At 41.4% G+C, this 14,368-nt stretch overlaps 2 protein-coding genes across 2 annotated transcripts; both read left to right on the plus strand.

Annotated features, from left to right (window-relative positions):
- The first annotated feature begins 2,930 nt into the window (after positions 1–2,930).
- On the plus strand, positions 2,931–5,324 carry LOC108649825 (uncharacterized). The gene is made up of 3 exons (XM_018098896.3): positions 2,931–3,224; positions 3,281–3,649; positions 3,721–5,324. Exons 1-3 carry the CDS (start codon positions 3,088–3,090, stop codon positions 5,177–5,179), a joined length of 1,965 nt encoding a protein of 654 aa, XP_017954385.2. The 5' UTR covers positions 2,931–3,087; the 3' UTR covers positions 5,180–5,324.
- A 22-nt stretch (positions 5,325–5,346) lies between these two features.
- Sec71 (ADP ribosylation factor guanine nucleotide exchange factor Sec71) lies at positions 5,347–11,889 on the plus strand. Its single transcript, XM_018098894.3, has 5 exons — positions 5,347–6,528; positions 6,808–7,646; positions 7,706–9,535; positions 9,607–11,106; positions 11,185–11,889. Exons 1-5 carry the CDS (start codon positions 5,703–5,705, stop codon positions 11,326–11,328), a joined length of 5,139 nt encoding a protein of 1,712 aa, XP_017954383.1. The 5' UTR covers positions 5,347–5,702; the 3' UTR covers positions 11,329–11,889.
- The last annotated feature ends 2,479 nt before the right edge of the window (positions 11,890–14,368 follow it).

Here is a 14,368-nt window from a genome sequence, read left to right on the forward strand (position 1 = left end):
CTTTTTTAATTAATTTTCTTGAACAGCTTCTTGCTCCATCCATTGATTTTTGTTTATAAAAATGATTTGGTTAACATGCTTTTCTTTTAACCCAGCTCTTCAGTCGGTGATGATGGTAGTTTTCTCAATATTTTGCAAAAATGGGTAGACTCGTCAAACAAAAAGTTTTGTGACTTGAGCGGTATTCTTTGCTGTAATGTCGACATCTGGTAAACACTTTTTAAGCGGTCAAAATGAGACCAAACTTCCGACACACATTTTTTGTTGCATGTGATCAGATTTGGCAGCGTCGGCGTTATCAGATAGACTCGTAGTTGCTGAAGGCGTAGGGATAAGAAAATCTATGTACATATGTATGTTTGTCTAAGAAATCACAGAATATATTAAAATCAGGCTACAAATGAGTTTGCATAAAACCATTTAATCTACGTAGCGACAAATTTGTTCATATTAAAAGAGGAACTGTCAGTATAGAGGAAATAGATTGCGTTTGTTCGCTAAAATGTTTAATTGCAATAGTTACTTTGGAAACATAAATACAATTAAAATAAGGCAAGAATAAATTGTTGATATATCGACCATCGATGTATCGAAAAACTATAGTTACATCGATACTATCGGTGGTTTCATCGATGGTTCTCCAGCTCTACAGTAATGCTGGGCGCAACATCGATGTAACATCGATACATCAATGTTTGAAATAAAACGAGAAAGATCGATGTTTGTTTTTCGATGATCGATGTTTTGTATAAATGTTCCCACCACTAAATTTACTGGTTTCTGTACATTAAGTAAAAATCGTGTTGTGCTTGGTAAGAACAAAATTTGCATTTATTTATTTCTTTATTTTATTTATTATTTTTGTAGGATATTGGTGCTGGCAGGCAATGGACAAGTTTTTGAGAGATGTTAGCTGTAATGGTATTATTAGCATTCAATTATATTTATATTTCTGCATATATGTATTTATGTGTTATTTTTGTGTACATCGCAAATCAACAGACATTGATGAAGGAGAAACACCCGTGAAAAAGACAAGGTATGGACAGTCGGAAGTATGGAAATTTTGTACTAAATTGTCTAATGGCTCAGCTAAATGTGTAAAGTGTGGAAAAATATATCTTACAAGTGGCAATACCAGTAATTTATCTGGCTACTTAAGAAGAATGCATCCGACGTTAAGAAATGTTTATGCGTGCCAGCAACCTCTACGGAGAGTGAGAGGATGTTCAGCAAAGCTGGACTACTTGTCAGCGAAAAAAGAAGCTCGCTGAAGTAAAAAAATGTTGACATACTGGCCCTCCCAGCATTTTTGAGTTTAACAGAGCATAAGTGAGTCTTAAAAGACTCGCACGACGATTGAAAATAGTCATATTTGAGCTCATTTTCTGATCATAAAAGACTATTCATTTCATTTCTGACTCATATTCCAAGGTGCTTAAGAAAAAGTGCCGTTTAACTTAGATAAGAGTCGCTTTTGGATCAGCCAAGCAACCAGAATATGAGTGCATAGAAACAAAGCAAAAGCAAGCAACGATCATATTTTAATCACCTGCATGTTCATTTGACGATTGCTTTGCATTTCGCTTTTGCATTTCAAAGCAATCATACTTTGAGCATATGAAAGGGTCATTTATGAGTCTTCTTTCGATCGCCCAGGAGATTAGATCGTTTTTTAATCGTCAAAGGGACTCAAAAAAGACTCATCAAGACGATTTCTGTTAAAACAGTCTTCCAATTGCTTGCTGGGGGTGAACATCAACAAAAACTGTTGGGTCTCAAATGAGACCCATTAGAATATTAGATGGTAAGTTTCCCATACTTAGATTGATTTAAAAAATGATATTAATAACAATCTAATTGCAGATCTTAAAATATGATAATTAAAAAAAAAGACTGATGGACTATTTATTTTTTATTTGTTAATTAGTTTTGTTTTTGTTTCTTTTTAATTTTTAAGTTTTGAAATGAATTACAAGCGAAAATATATTATTTAATTTTATTAAGAATATAAACATTGAATTCATTTATAATAAAAAAAAATCCCGATTTTTCACCGATACATCGATGTTTTTGATTGAAAAACATCGAAGTCGTCAAACATCGAAAGCTCAATTATTTCGCTTCATGCGCTCGACCGAGATGGTCGTTGGTGGACCAAGAGATTGCTCTATGCTCAATGTTTCCCTTGCTCTCTCTCTCTATCTGTGCTCTTTGCTCTCTCAACTATGTATATGTATGTATGCATGTGAGCACAGGCAGAAGCTCACAAAAATTGAAATTTTTCGCGTTGGACTGACGTTTCTTCCCTTCTGTGTGAAGAGTATACCGAACTCTTCAAACCGTTCGCCAACCTCGTACAAAATATTTGCGTTTTCGTTATTATTTGTGGTCAGTGGTATTATAAAAACTATGATGAGATATTAACAGAATTAAATTAATAACTTTGACTTTTTATGAAAAAAAAAACAGCATTGTTTTAATTTTTGCTACTTTCTCAGCTATTTTAGAAAAAAGTTGGCTACTTTCAGCCCTCGGTTTTGATACTTTTGCTGAAAAAATTTCGGCAACACTGATTTAGTGAGCTGCTGCTTGTGCTCACATGCATACATACATATACATATGTACATATTTCAGAGAACAGAGAGCAGAGAGAGCGAGAGAGCAAGAACAAAAATTGAGCACAGACATCTTTTATTTAATATTTGACCATCTCGGTCGAGCGCATGAAGCGGAATGATTGTGCTTTCGTATATTTTCGTAGCCCGAACCTAAAAGTGAAGAGTCGAGCAAATACGAAATTGATGGGCCCTAGGAGGCAAATTTCATATTTGGTCAGTGGTACTACATGTCTAGTCTATGTGTTCTTTGGTCAGTGATAATATAATGGTTGGTCAATTGAGCGAACTTGTGGTTAGTTCATGTGAACGTCATATGAGCAACGGATAACTGGAGTGAACTGAATCAATAAAAATCTGAGGTTCTTTAGGACGTTCAAAATTGAGCTGCCTCAGTGAACTGATTGCTAGGGCTTCGATACAATTTGTAAATTCCGAAATCGATGCCAAACAATATAGACAACCAATAATGGCGCGTAGTAAAATTTGGAAATACTATGATAAAATAGATCTCCAAACAGCACAATGTGTACTCTGCGAAAAGATAATAAAAACCTGCGGCAACACCTCCAACCTCATGAAACACATGAAGACTCATCCACAAATGTAAGCCAACAGCTCAGAATATTTGAGTACATCTACTCAGTAGCGTTTGCTTACAGCGATGTCAATGACCATGATTCGATTGTAGTACGAGGCATCCTCAAACGTGAACCAAATCCCATCAAGAGCCGCGGACGAAAGCAACCTAAGCATGCATCCATTCAAATTAAGTCGGAGCCTCAGCAAGTGGTTGATGCAGAACAAGGTAATAACGATATGGATGTCAACCTGATCGAACTTGTTAATGCGGAGGCACATGCAGCGGTCGAAAGTGTCGGGAATGAGGAAACGTATGCAAATTGGGCAACGGCGGGAGCAGAGACCGAGTCCGCCGCGGAGACCGTAAGCGCAGAGGACATTATAGAATTTGAGCCAAACCAAATGCACAACGACGAAACTCATCCAGAATTGGATCACTTGATAGCCAGGTCGGTCAAGTATTCAATTGTTTATAATATACGGCTGACTGTTTATGTTTCTGACTGTTCTCTATTTGCAGTAACAATGTTTATATGAACAGTTTAGCATACTTTCTGTGCCGCGACAAACAGCCGCTAAATATTATACAGGGTGAGGGGTTTAAGCGCTTGGTCCAGGTGCTCTGCCCTATCTTCCGTTTACCCAGCTCTGAGCAGCTCGCCGCGCACATTGGCCAAAGAACGCAGATTCAAATAGCCCAATTGCGACAACAATTTGCCCACATACAAAGTCTGTCGCTGAGTTGCGCCATCATCTCAAATTCTGACCAGCAATTGAGTTACCTAGAGGTGGCATCTCACTACAACGAGGGCCTGCATCGTCGTTCAAAAGCGCTATCTGTGCAAAGGCTGCCATTGCAGTATAATGTGAATAACATTGTGGAACGTTTGGAACGCATTTGCCACCGATTCGATATAGACAAATCGAAAATTGTTTGTATTGTTAGCCGCAGTGATCAATTGATGGAGAATGCGGTAGCTACGCTGCTGGGTAGCCAACGGCACGTGCCTTGCTTTGCCCATCTTCTGGAAGAGCTGATCGAGTGTGTCGTCCAAAGACACGAGTTTAGTGCTCTTTGCGACAAGGTGCGACGCTGTCACGGCCAACAATTGAAAAAGTTAGATGTAGTTGGAAAGCCTTTGAGCAGCTATGAAATGCTGGAACGCTATGTTAAGCAAGCGACACAACAGCACAAACTGTTGGCAACGGATGCATTGACGGACGCTGAGTTAGATTTGGCTACGGATCTGATTACATTGTTGGCTCCATTAGCTAATGCAGTGCGTCAATTGTGTGGCACAAGTATCGGCTGGTATCCCAGTGCCAGTAAGGCATTACCCATTGCCTACACTGTTCTCAACGAACTGAAGCAGCCAGAGAGTGCAGAGCAGCAGCATCATCAAATCGTATATGATTTGCGTCAATTTATTATCCGTTTTTTGGAGGAACGCTTCGAGGACATGGAAAATAATACGCAATTCGCGCTGTCGAGTCTTTTAGATCCACGCTTCCGCAATATGCCCTTCCAAAACCCTTCGCAGGTTGCCAAATATATGACACAATTGTACGAGCTTTACGAGGAGAAAGGCGGGGAGATGCCTGTCGAATCGAATGAGGAAGCAAACACGGACAACTACGACATATGGGCAGCATATAGAGCCTTTTCACACGAGAAGCACAAGCACATCAATATGAATGAGACTGAGAGTATGGATGAGATATCGAGCTATTTCTGCTCTAGTATTAGCAGCCTACAGACCGAGCCACTGTTGCTGTGGAAGGATCTCGTACAGTTTCATCCCTTTCTGCACAGTTTGGCCAAAAAGTATTTGCATATACCAGCATCGGCCTTACCGCCGACACGAATATTTACAAGTGGCGGCGAAGAAGTAGTAGCACAAGATGGTAAATCCTTAGACGAGCAATTGAGCAACATGGTTTTATTGTCGGATTGTACAAGGGATGAGTGGCAATTATAGTACTAGCACATATATGTACTTATATTAGAAAATTTTTTATCATTGTAATCACTTGCGTTTCTGTCGTGTTTGTGTGAAAAGTTGTATACCCTGTAATAAGTCAATAGAAGTTTGTATTTAATTTATTAACCCTTTTTGGCACCTATTTATATTTTTTAGTATTTAATCGATTGCAAGTCTGTTACATTAATCGATATATATTAACAGTCTGGCTATGTTGTGCAGTACTGATGACGTTTTTTCACGAATTGTATTTTTAAAGCATATTTGATGTGAAAAATTGAAACAGCAATATGCAAACGCATAAAACAATAAAGTAACACCACATACACACTGCGGGTGCCGAGTGAGAGTCATCTAGACAGCAGCGATAACATACGGGGGAGCACACGCCGATGCGGCAGCGCGAAAGTTGCAGTCGCTGTCGTTCTTTATACTGACACATGCACGCACGTAGAAAGTAATTAGTAAGAGGCTGGTATTAAAAACATAACTGCAAAACGACCTTGGAGTTGCATACAATATGCAAAATAACTCCACAAAAACCAAGGAAATGTTTATCGTGCGTGCTCTAGAGAAAATCCTTGCCGATAAGGACATACGGCGTTCACATCATTCTCAGCTCAAGAAATCTTGTGACACAGCTCTCGAACAGATCAAAGCGGAACTCATCAATGCGGGCCAAATTGCCGAAGGAAATGAATTACCATGCGCCGCGTTGCCGCTTCCCAAAAACGATGCGGCGAGCATTATCAACGCGGAAACCTATTTCCTGCCCTTCGAGCTAGCATGCAAGAGTCGTTCGCCGCGCATAGTTGTGACAGCATTGGACTGTTTGCAAAAGCTGATTGCCTATGGTCATCTGACGGGCGCTATTCAAGATTCTGCAAATCCGGGACATTTGCTCATCGATCGTATTGTCATCACCATTTATGGTTGTTTTAATGGCCCGCAGACGGATGAAGGCGTTCAGCTGCAGATCATCAAGGCGCTACTCACCGTTGTGACGTCACAGCATGTTGAAATACATGAATTCACGTTGCTGCAGGCTGTGCGCACCTGTTATGACATCTACCTATCCAGCAGGAACCTGGTCAATCAGACAACGGCCCGTGCCACACTCACACAGATGCTAAATGTGATCTTTGCGCGAATGGAGAATCAAGTCTATGAAGTACCGCCTCCACCATCAACGACGACGACGACATCAATCAATGGAAGCATAAGCAGTCCGGAAGGTAATGGTGAGGATTTGACGACAACGACGACGACAACAACAACGGTAGTAACGGAATCATTGGATAGCGATGAAGCCATTGCCTCAGAATTGCTTTCTGAGATAATAACAGGTGGGTGAAAGCGAATCAGTCAGTAATCGTAAATTATCGATAAAGATAGAGGCCACAAATATGCACCAGTGTTGACCATGTTGAAAACCGCCGTACAGAAAAGCAATATTTGCAAGCTAACATATACGGAAGTTAACAGCTAATGTACATGTAATTTAACATGTAATATGTAAATATATGTATATAAAACCAAAGTCCACAATGCGAATAATATTTAAGTTGTGTGGGTATTAGGAATGAGCAAATAAAAATATAATCTGTGATTTCATATACTTTTAGCTGCTTTCAATGAGGCAATGAAGGAACAGAGCTCAGATTCGGAACTGGCTGAAATTGAGGGATCTGTGAATGGAAGCGGCTCCGTTGATTCTTCGCACTCTGATCACGATAGTGTTGAGTTGCACAGCGAAAACGATGCTATAGTTACGGCTAAATTCACGCACATTCTGCAAAAGGATGCGTTTCTTGTGTTTCGGGCCTTGTGTAAGCTGTCGATGAAACCATTACCCGAGGGTCATCCCGACCCTAAGTCTCATGAACTGCGCTCCAAGGTGTTGTCTCTGCATTTGTTGCTGCTCATATTACAGAATGCCGGCCCCGTCTTCCGCTCCAACGAGATGTTCGTCATGGCCATAAAACAATATCTATGTGTTGCCTTATCCAATAATGGGGTTAGCCTGGTGGCCGAGGTCTTCGAATTGTCGCTCTCTATATTTGTGGCACTACTTTCAAATTTTAAGGTGCATTTAAAGCGCCAGATAGAGGTATTTTTCAAGGAAATCTTCTTGAATATACTGGAAGCTAATTCGAGTTCTTTTGAGCATAAATGGATGGTCATTCAAGCGTTGACGCGTATCTGTGCGGATGCGCAATCCGTGGTGGATATCTATGTGAACTACGACTGTGATTTCTCGGCAGCGAACCTGTTCGAGCGTCTGGTTAATGATCTATCAAAGATTGCGCAGGGTCGCCAGGCCCTTGAGTTGGGCGCTAGTCCCATGCAAGAGAAATCAATGCGCAAGCGCGGCCTCGAGTGCCTTGTATCGATATTGAAGTGCATGGTTGAGTGGAGTAAGGATCTGTATGTCAATCCTAATATGCCAGCACCCGCCCTACAGGTGAACTACATTTACATTTGCTTACATATTTATTTTGTTGAGGTAACTTCTAATTGCAGGTGCAGGCGATTCAGTCGCCGACTTCAACCATGCAGGAGACGCAATTGGGTGACAATGTGGATGCGCTCTCCGCCCACAATTCTAGCCTGCGCTCAACACATGGCGGTTCGAGTCACAGCCTTAATTCATATGGCAGTGTCAAGAATCAGGAGTTATTGGATTTGCCCGAAGCTTTAGAGGAGCGCAAGATGCGCAAGGAAGTCATGGAGACGGGCATTGAGCTTTTCAACCGTAAGCCACAAAAGGGCGTCCAATTTTTACAAGAGAAGCAACTGCTGGGCAGTAGTCCAACAGACATCGCACGCTGGCTTCACGATGACGATCGTCTCGATAAGACCGTCATTGGCAATTATCTGGGCGAAAACGATGATCACTCGAAGGAGGTGATGTGCGCGTATATCGATGCCTTTGATTTTCGCCAGCTCGAAGTGGTTGCAGCTCTGCGCATTCTGCTTGAAGAGTTCCGTTTGCCCGGTGAGGCACAGAAGATCGATCGATTAATGGAGAAGTTCGCGAGCAGATACTGCGAATGTAATCCCCAAAATCAGCTTTTCCAGAGCGCCGACACGGTTTATGTGCTGGCATTCAGCATTATAATGTTGACTACAGATCTTCATTCGCCTCAAGTTAAACACAAGATGACCAAGGAACAGTACATCAAAATGAATCGTGGCATTAGTGACAGCAAAGATGATCTACCCGAGGAGTATTTGTCATCTATCTACGATGAGATCGCCGAGCATGAGATTAAAATGAAAAACAATACAACCATGTTGATGGCCCCTAAGCCTGCGGGCAAGCAGCCATTCATAACGGAAAAGCGACGTAAACTTCTATGGAATATGGAAATGGAGGTCATCTCTCTGACGGCAACCAATCTAATGCAGTCTGTGTCGCATGTCAAGTCGCCATTCACATCGGCCAAGCATCTGGAGCATGTTCGTCCTATGTTTAAAATGGCATGGACTCCCTTTTTGGCTGCCTTCTCAGTCGGTTTGCAGGTATGCGACGATCCAGAAATAGCGACCCTCTGTTTGGATGGCATTCGATGTGCCATACGCATTGCGTGCATCTTTCACATGTCCCTTGAACGGGATGCCTATGTTCAGGCGCTCGCGCGCTTCACCCTGCTAAATGCCAATTCGCCCATCAATGAGATGAAGGCCAAGAATATTGATACCATCAAAACGCTCATCATGGTTGCCCACACTGATGGCAATTATCTGGGCAGTAGTTGGTTGGACATAGTCAAATGCATTAGCCAGTTGGAGCTGGCACAGCTGATTGGCACGGGAGTGCGACCTCAATTCCTTTCCGGTGCGCAGACGACGCTCAAGGACACGCTTAATCCCAGTGTCAAAGAGCACATTGGTGAGACGAGCAGTCAGAGTGTAGTTGTGGCAGTGGATCGTATATTTACCGGCTCCATGCGCCTGGATGGCGATGCTATTGTCGACTTTGTCAAAGCACTTTGTCAGGTTTCTGTCGATGAATTGCAGCAGACGCAGCCACGCATGTTCTCACTGCAAAAAATAGTAGAAATCAGCTACTATAATATGGAGCGTATTCGATTGCAATGGTCACGCATCTGGCAGGTGCTGGGCGAGCATTTCAATACGGTTGGCTGTAACAGTAACGAGGAGATTGCGTTCTTTGCTTTAGACTCACTGCGTCAGCTGTCCATGAAGTTCATGGAGAAGGGGGAATTTAGCAATTTTCGTTTCCAAAAGGACTTCCTGCGTCCCTTCGAGCACATCATGAAGAAGAACAACTCGCCGGCCATACGTGACATGGTTGTACGTTGTATTGCCCAAATGGTCAACTCGCAGGTTAGTGAATGAATTGATTCCGTTGAACAATCAATATATATGTATGTTGTGAACATTTTTTCTTTTCACAGGCTCACAATATACGTTCCGGCTGGAAGAACATATTTTCTATATTTCATTTAGCTGCCGGCGATCATGAGGAACCAATTGTGGAGCTCGCATTCCAGACAACAGGAAAAATTATTGGTGACCTCTATCGACGACAATTCGCAGTTATGGTGGACTCCTTTCAGGATGCCGTTAAGTGCCTGTCTGAGTTTGCGTGCAATGCACGTTTCCCGGACACCAGCATGGAAGCCATACGGTTAGTGCGAAACTGTGCTCAGTGTGTACATGATTCACCCCAGCTGTTTGCGGAGCATGCCGGCATGGAGAATGACGCCTCTGTGGCGGAGGAAGACCGTGTTTGGGTTCGCGGTTGGTTTCCCATGCTTTTCTCTCTGTCCTGTGTTGTAAATCGGTGCAAGTTGGATGTACGCACACGTGGTCTGACCGTTCTTTTTGAGATTGTGAAGACTCATGGCGATAGCTTCAAGCCAAATTGGTGGAAGGATTTATTCAATGTGATTTTCCGCATCTTTGACAATATGAAACTACCGGAGCATGTGACCGAAAAGTCGGAATGGATGACAACCACCTGCAATCATGCATTGTACGCAATAATCGACGTGTTCACTCAATACTTCGATGTGCTTGGTCATCTACTGCTGGAAGAGCTGTTCGCTCAGCTGCATTGGTGCGTCCAGCAAAATAATGAACAGCTTGCCCGCTCTGGCACCAATTGTCTAGAGAATCTGGTCATCTCGAATGGGTTCAAGTTTAATGAGGTCACCTGGGACAAAACGTGCCAGTGCATCCTTGACATATTCAACGCAACGCTCCCCAAGGAGCTGCTCAGCTGGCGCCCCACCAAGGGTAATGAACCAGAGCTGCAAATGCAACATCAGTTGCCACGTCGCGCTTCTAGTACAGTACATTCCACGCCATTAGAGGCGCACAATAGTTTCGAGGGTCTACATATTAAGTGTGTCGTGCAACTGGAGTTGATACAGACTATGGACAATATAGTCTTCTTCCCGGCCACCTCACGCAAGGAGGATGCTGAGACGCTGGCACAGGCAGCCGCAGATTTGACAGGGCGCCAAACGCAGCAGCAGCAGCTGCAGCTGGATTGCCAACGCGAGGAACAGGGAATGTATGGCTATTTGCGTACGCGACAGCTCTTCATGCTCGCCGAGTGTCTGATGCAGTCGCATCGTTTCGCCAAACGCTTCAATGCCGATCAGGATCAGCGCAATTTGTTGTGGCGTGCTGGATTTAAGGGCACTGTCAAGCCCAACCTGCTGAAGCAGGAGACAGCGTCGCTAGCATGCGTCTTACGCATCTTTTTCAAAATGTACAGCGATGAGAATCGTCGCAGCGACTGGCCGGGCATTGAGCAGGAGTTGGTCCAAGTCAGCAAGGAAGCGCTGGCCTACTATCTCAGCCTACAGAGCGAGGCCCATCGCGATGCGTGGACATCTCTCCTACTGCTAATTTTGACACGCCTACTTAAAATGTCCGATGCGAGGGTAAGCTAGGATAAATGAAAACATATTATAAAAACAGAATTTGCGTTTTTTAAATTTTCTTTTTCATCAATATTCTAGTTTGCCACGCATGTGTCCAACTACTATAGCCTGCTATGTGAGATGATGTGCTTCGACCTCAAACCCGAATTGCGAAGTGTCCTTAGACGTGTATTTATGCGCATCGGTCCAGTATTCAATATTATGAATGTGAATGTTAAATAGTCAAGGCGCATGCACTTAACGGAGCCACGACCCCAGCTACGTTGATCATGGCCAAGAGGCCCGAGGGGCAACCTTTTAGTTATCCAATATTCTGGCATTGTTGTTATGTTATTTACTTTACTTTATTGGCCTCTATCCTTCTCCATAAGCAGATATATATTTTGATTATATTTATCCAAAATATATATAATTGTAATGCTTATACTTAGGTTTAAGCAAGTGTTGTTGATTTATACTACGTTTATAAACACACAAATGGCTTTAATATGTGTTTGTGTGTGTATTGGCTTATATGCCGTATCCATAGGCATATATATGTATGTTTATATTGGGTACGATATGTGACCTATAATTTATCGTCATTTCTGGCAAACGTTCTTGGTGAAACCATTCATATAATTATCCTAAAGAATTATCTATTATCTAACTATTATTATGTAGCGTAAATAAGAATAAATCATATGGTATATTTTAGCCTGTATATTGCTAGCTATAATTTAAATCAAATTATGTATTTCAAATATATCTATTACAGCAATAAATATCATATATATATTGTATGTACAATTAATAAAGCCCGTAAAACTTATTAACTTACAGAAAATAGAAAGCATTCCCTTTATCAACCTTCTTAATTTCCGAATTTTTGTATATCTAAATAGAATATAGATATAGATATATACAGATATATGTAGTCGAGACTAGGAGATCCCCTGAACATTTCGAAGGACTGATAATTTTTTGCATTCACAAGATGTAACTTATTCACACATGCACAGACACAATTGCGTATTTCGCTAACTGTGCAGCAATGAAAACAATATTTATACTTAATTGTGTTTATTACATCCTTTCACATCCTATGGCTTAGTGTCCACTTTAAGATATTACATTTATATGGCTTAATATGATAGGCTCTTATTATCTTTGGAAGATTTGGTCATACATTCAAAAAATGTATATACATATGTATATGTATATACCCTAAACCCAATGAAAATGGGAAATCAGGGTATTATGTTTTCGTGAACAAGTATGTAACAGGCAGAAGGAATCACCGCAGACCCCTTAAAGTATATATATTCTTGATCATGGCGATGGGATGAGTCGAAATAGCCCTGTCCGTCTGTCCGTATGAACGCCGAGATCTCAGAAGATATAAGATCTAGACAGCTGAAATTTTGTATGCGTACTTGTGTATACCATACGCATTACGAGCTGATCATATTTTTTCGACAGCTCATCCGATTTCTTTTTTATCGAGAATAATCGATAAGCTGATATTGGTTATTCGGCCTTAGTTTAATTAATTTAAATAAATTTAAACTTTTTTAGACCAGGAGACTTTAGATTTACTGTATATATACATTTGATCAGTACGAAAATTTTGTAATTTACAGATTTTGGATACCATGGCCCCTTCTCCACCAATTTAAAACAAGTAAGAAAGCTCTAGTCGAGACTGCTCGACTACGAGATCCCCTAAACCCTTCGAGCAACTGATTTTTCAATAATAATTCGCACATCACACGTATACAAACAAACACAAGCACACACACAAACGCGCGCACATATACAGGCGATAGCGCTTGGCTTGCGCTGCAGTGTTGGCAATATAATGAGAACTTATTTGTTGTATAATTTGAATTCTAAACGTACGATCGTAATGAAACGTAATGATAAATGAAACGTAATCATATTGTTTAAATGTATGTATATGCCGAAGCTTAAGTCGCTAGTATTTGATATACGAATTTTACAAAGATGATGGTGAGGGGGCGGATTTACGGGTGGGGGGTAAATTTTAACAAAAACCGAAATTGTATAAAATGCGTCTTAATAGCTTTAAAGATGTGAGAGATATAGTTTTATAACTGATCTTCGATAAGGTTTTTTATCGATAAAAAATATAGGAATGAGTTATCGTTTTTTAACGATAAGCTCGATATGTGCAGAAAAACTGGGTCTAGAAGGGCGATCCCGATTGCGTCAGGCAAATGACCAAAACAATAAACCGGGTATTGACTAGTCCTGGCTAATCTGGAAGAGTCCAAATGTGGTAAATCCGCTGGCCCAGTGGTCATACCTGAACGTTATAGAAAATTTGTGGGCAAAATTGGGCGTGGCCATTCGGAAATGGTCAATATTCAATAAAAATGACCTCAAAACGGCCCTGTTGGAGGATTGGCCAAAAATCTCCAGCGGAATCACCCGAAAATAAGTAAACCCGATGGAATCACGATTTGAAGAGGTGATTAAACAAAAATTAGTTAAAACAAGTAAGAAGGCTCTAGTCGAGACTGCTCGACTAGGAGATACCCTGAACCCTCCAAGCTGATATCATTAACCACTTCTTTTATGCATACCTACATATACATCCACCCTCACGCGCCCGCTCTCTGCTAACTGCGCAGTAAGCAGCGACTGCGCTTGGGCTGCGCTGCTGTGTGAGCAATAGTATGAGAATTTACTTGGTGAATAACTTCTTTTGTAAACATACGATCCTAATGAAATTTTCAAGGCGTAATTATATGGTCAAAAGTACAACTCCAAAGCACAAGTCTCTAATACTTTTAGAAATTGGGGGCGAAAGGGGCGTGGTATCCAAAATCTGTTCACTACAAAATGTTTGTATTCATCATATGTATATACACAGTAAATCCGAAGTCTCCACGTCTAAAAGTATTCCAATGAGGCTCAAAAAACAAAATCAATGTTTCGATTATTCTCGATAAAAAAGTTATCGGATGAGTTATCGAAAAAATAAATCAAACTCGTACTGCGTATGGTATACATGAAAGTGAAGTGCACGAAATAAGCTGTGACATGGAAAAGGGATGTTTTTTATACCCTGAACCCATTGAAAATGGGAAATCAGGGTATAATGGTTTTGTTAAAAGTATGTAACAGGCAGAAGGAGGCGTGGCAGACCCCACAAAGTATATATATTCTTGATCAGGGCGACAAGCTGAGTCGATTTGGCCCTGTCCGTCTGTCTGTCCGTCCGTCCGTCCGTATGTATGAACGCGTCGATCTCAGA

Source organism: Drosophila navojoa, chromosome 3, assembly GCF_054131105.1.
Source record: "Drosophila navojoa isolate 15081-1374.11 chromosome 3, UAZ_NAV_1.0, whole genome shotgun sequence".
Classification (NCBI taxonomy): Eukaryota; Metazoa; Arthropoda; class Insecta; order Diptera; family Drosophilidae; genus Drosophila; species Drosophila navojoa.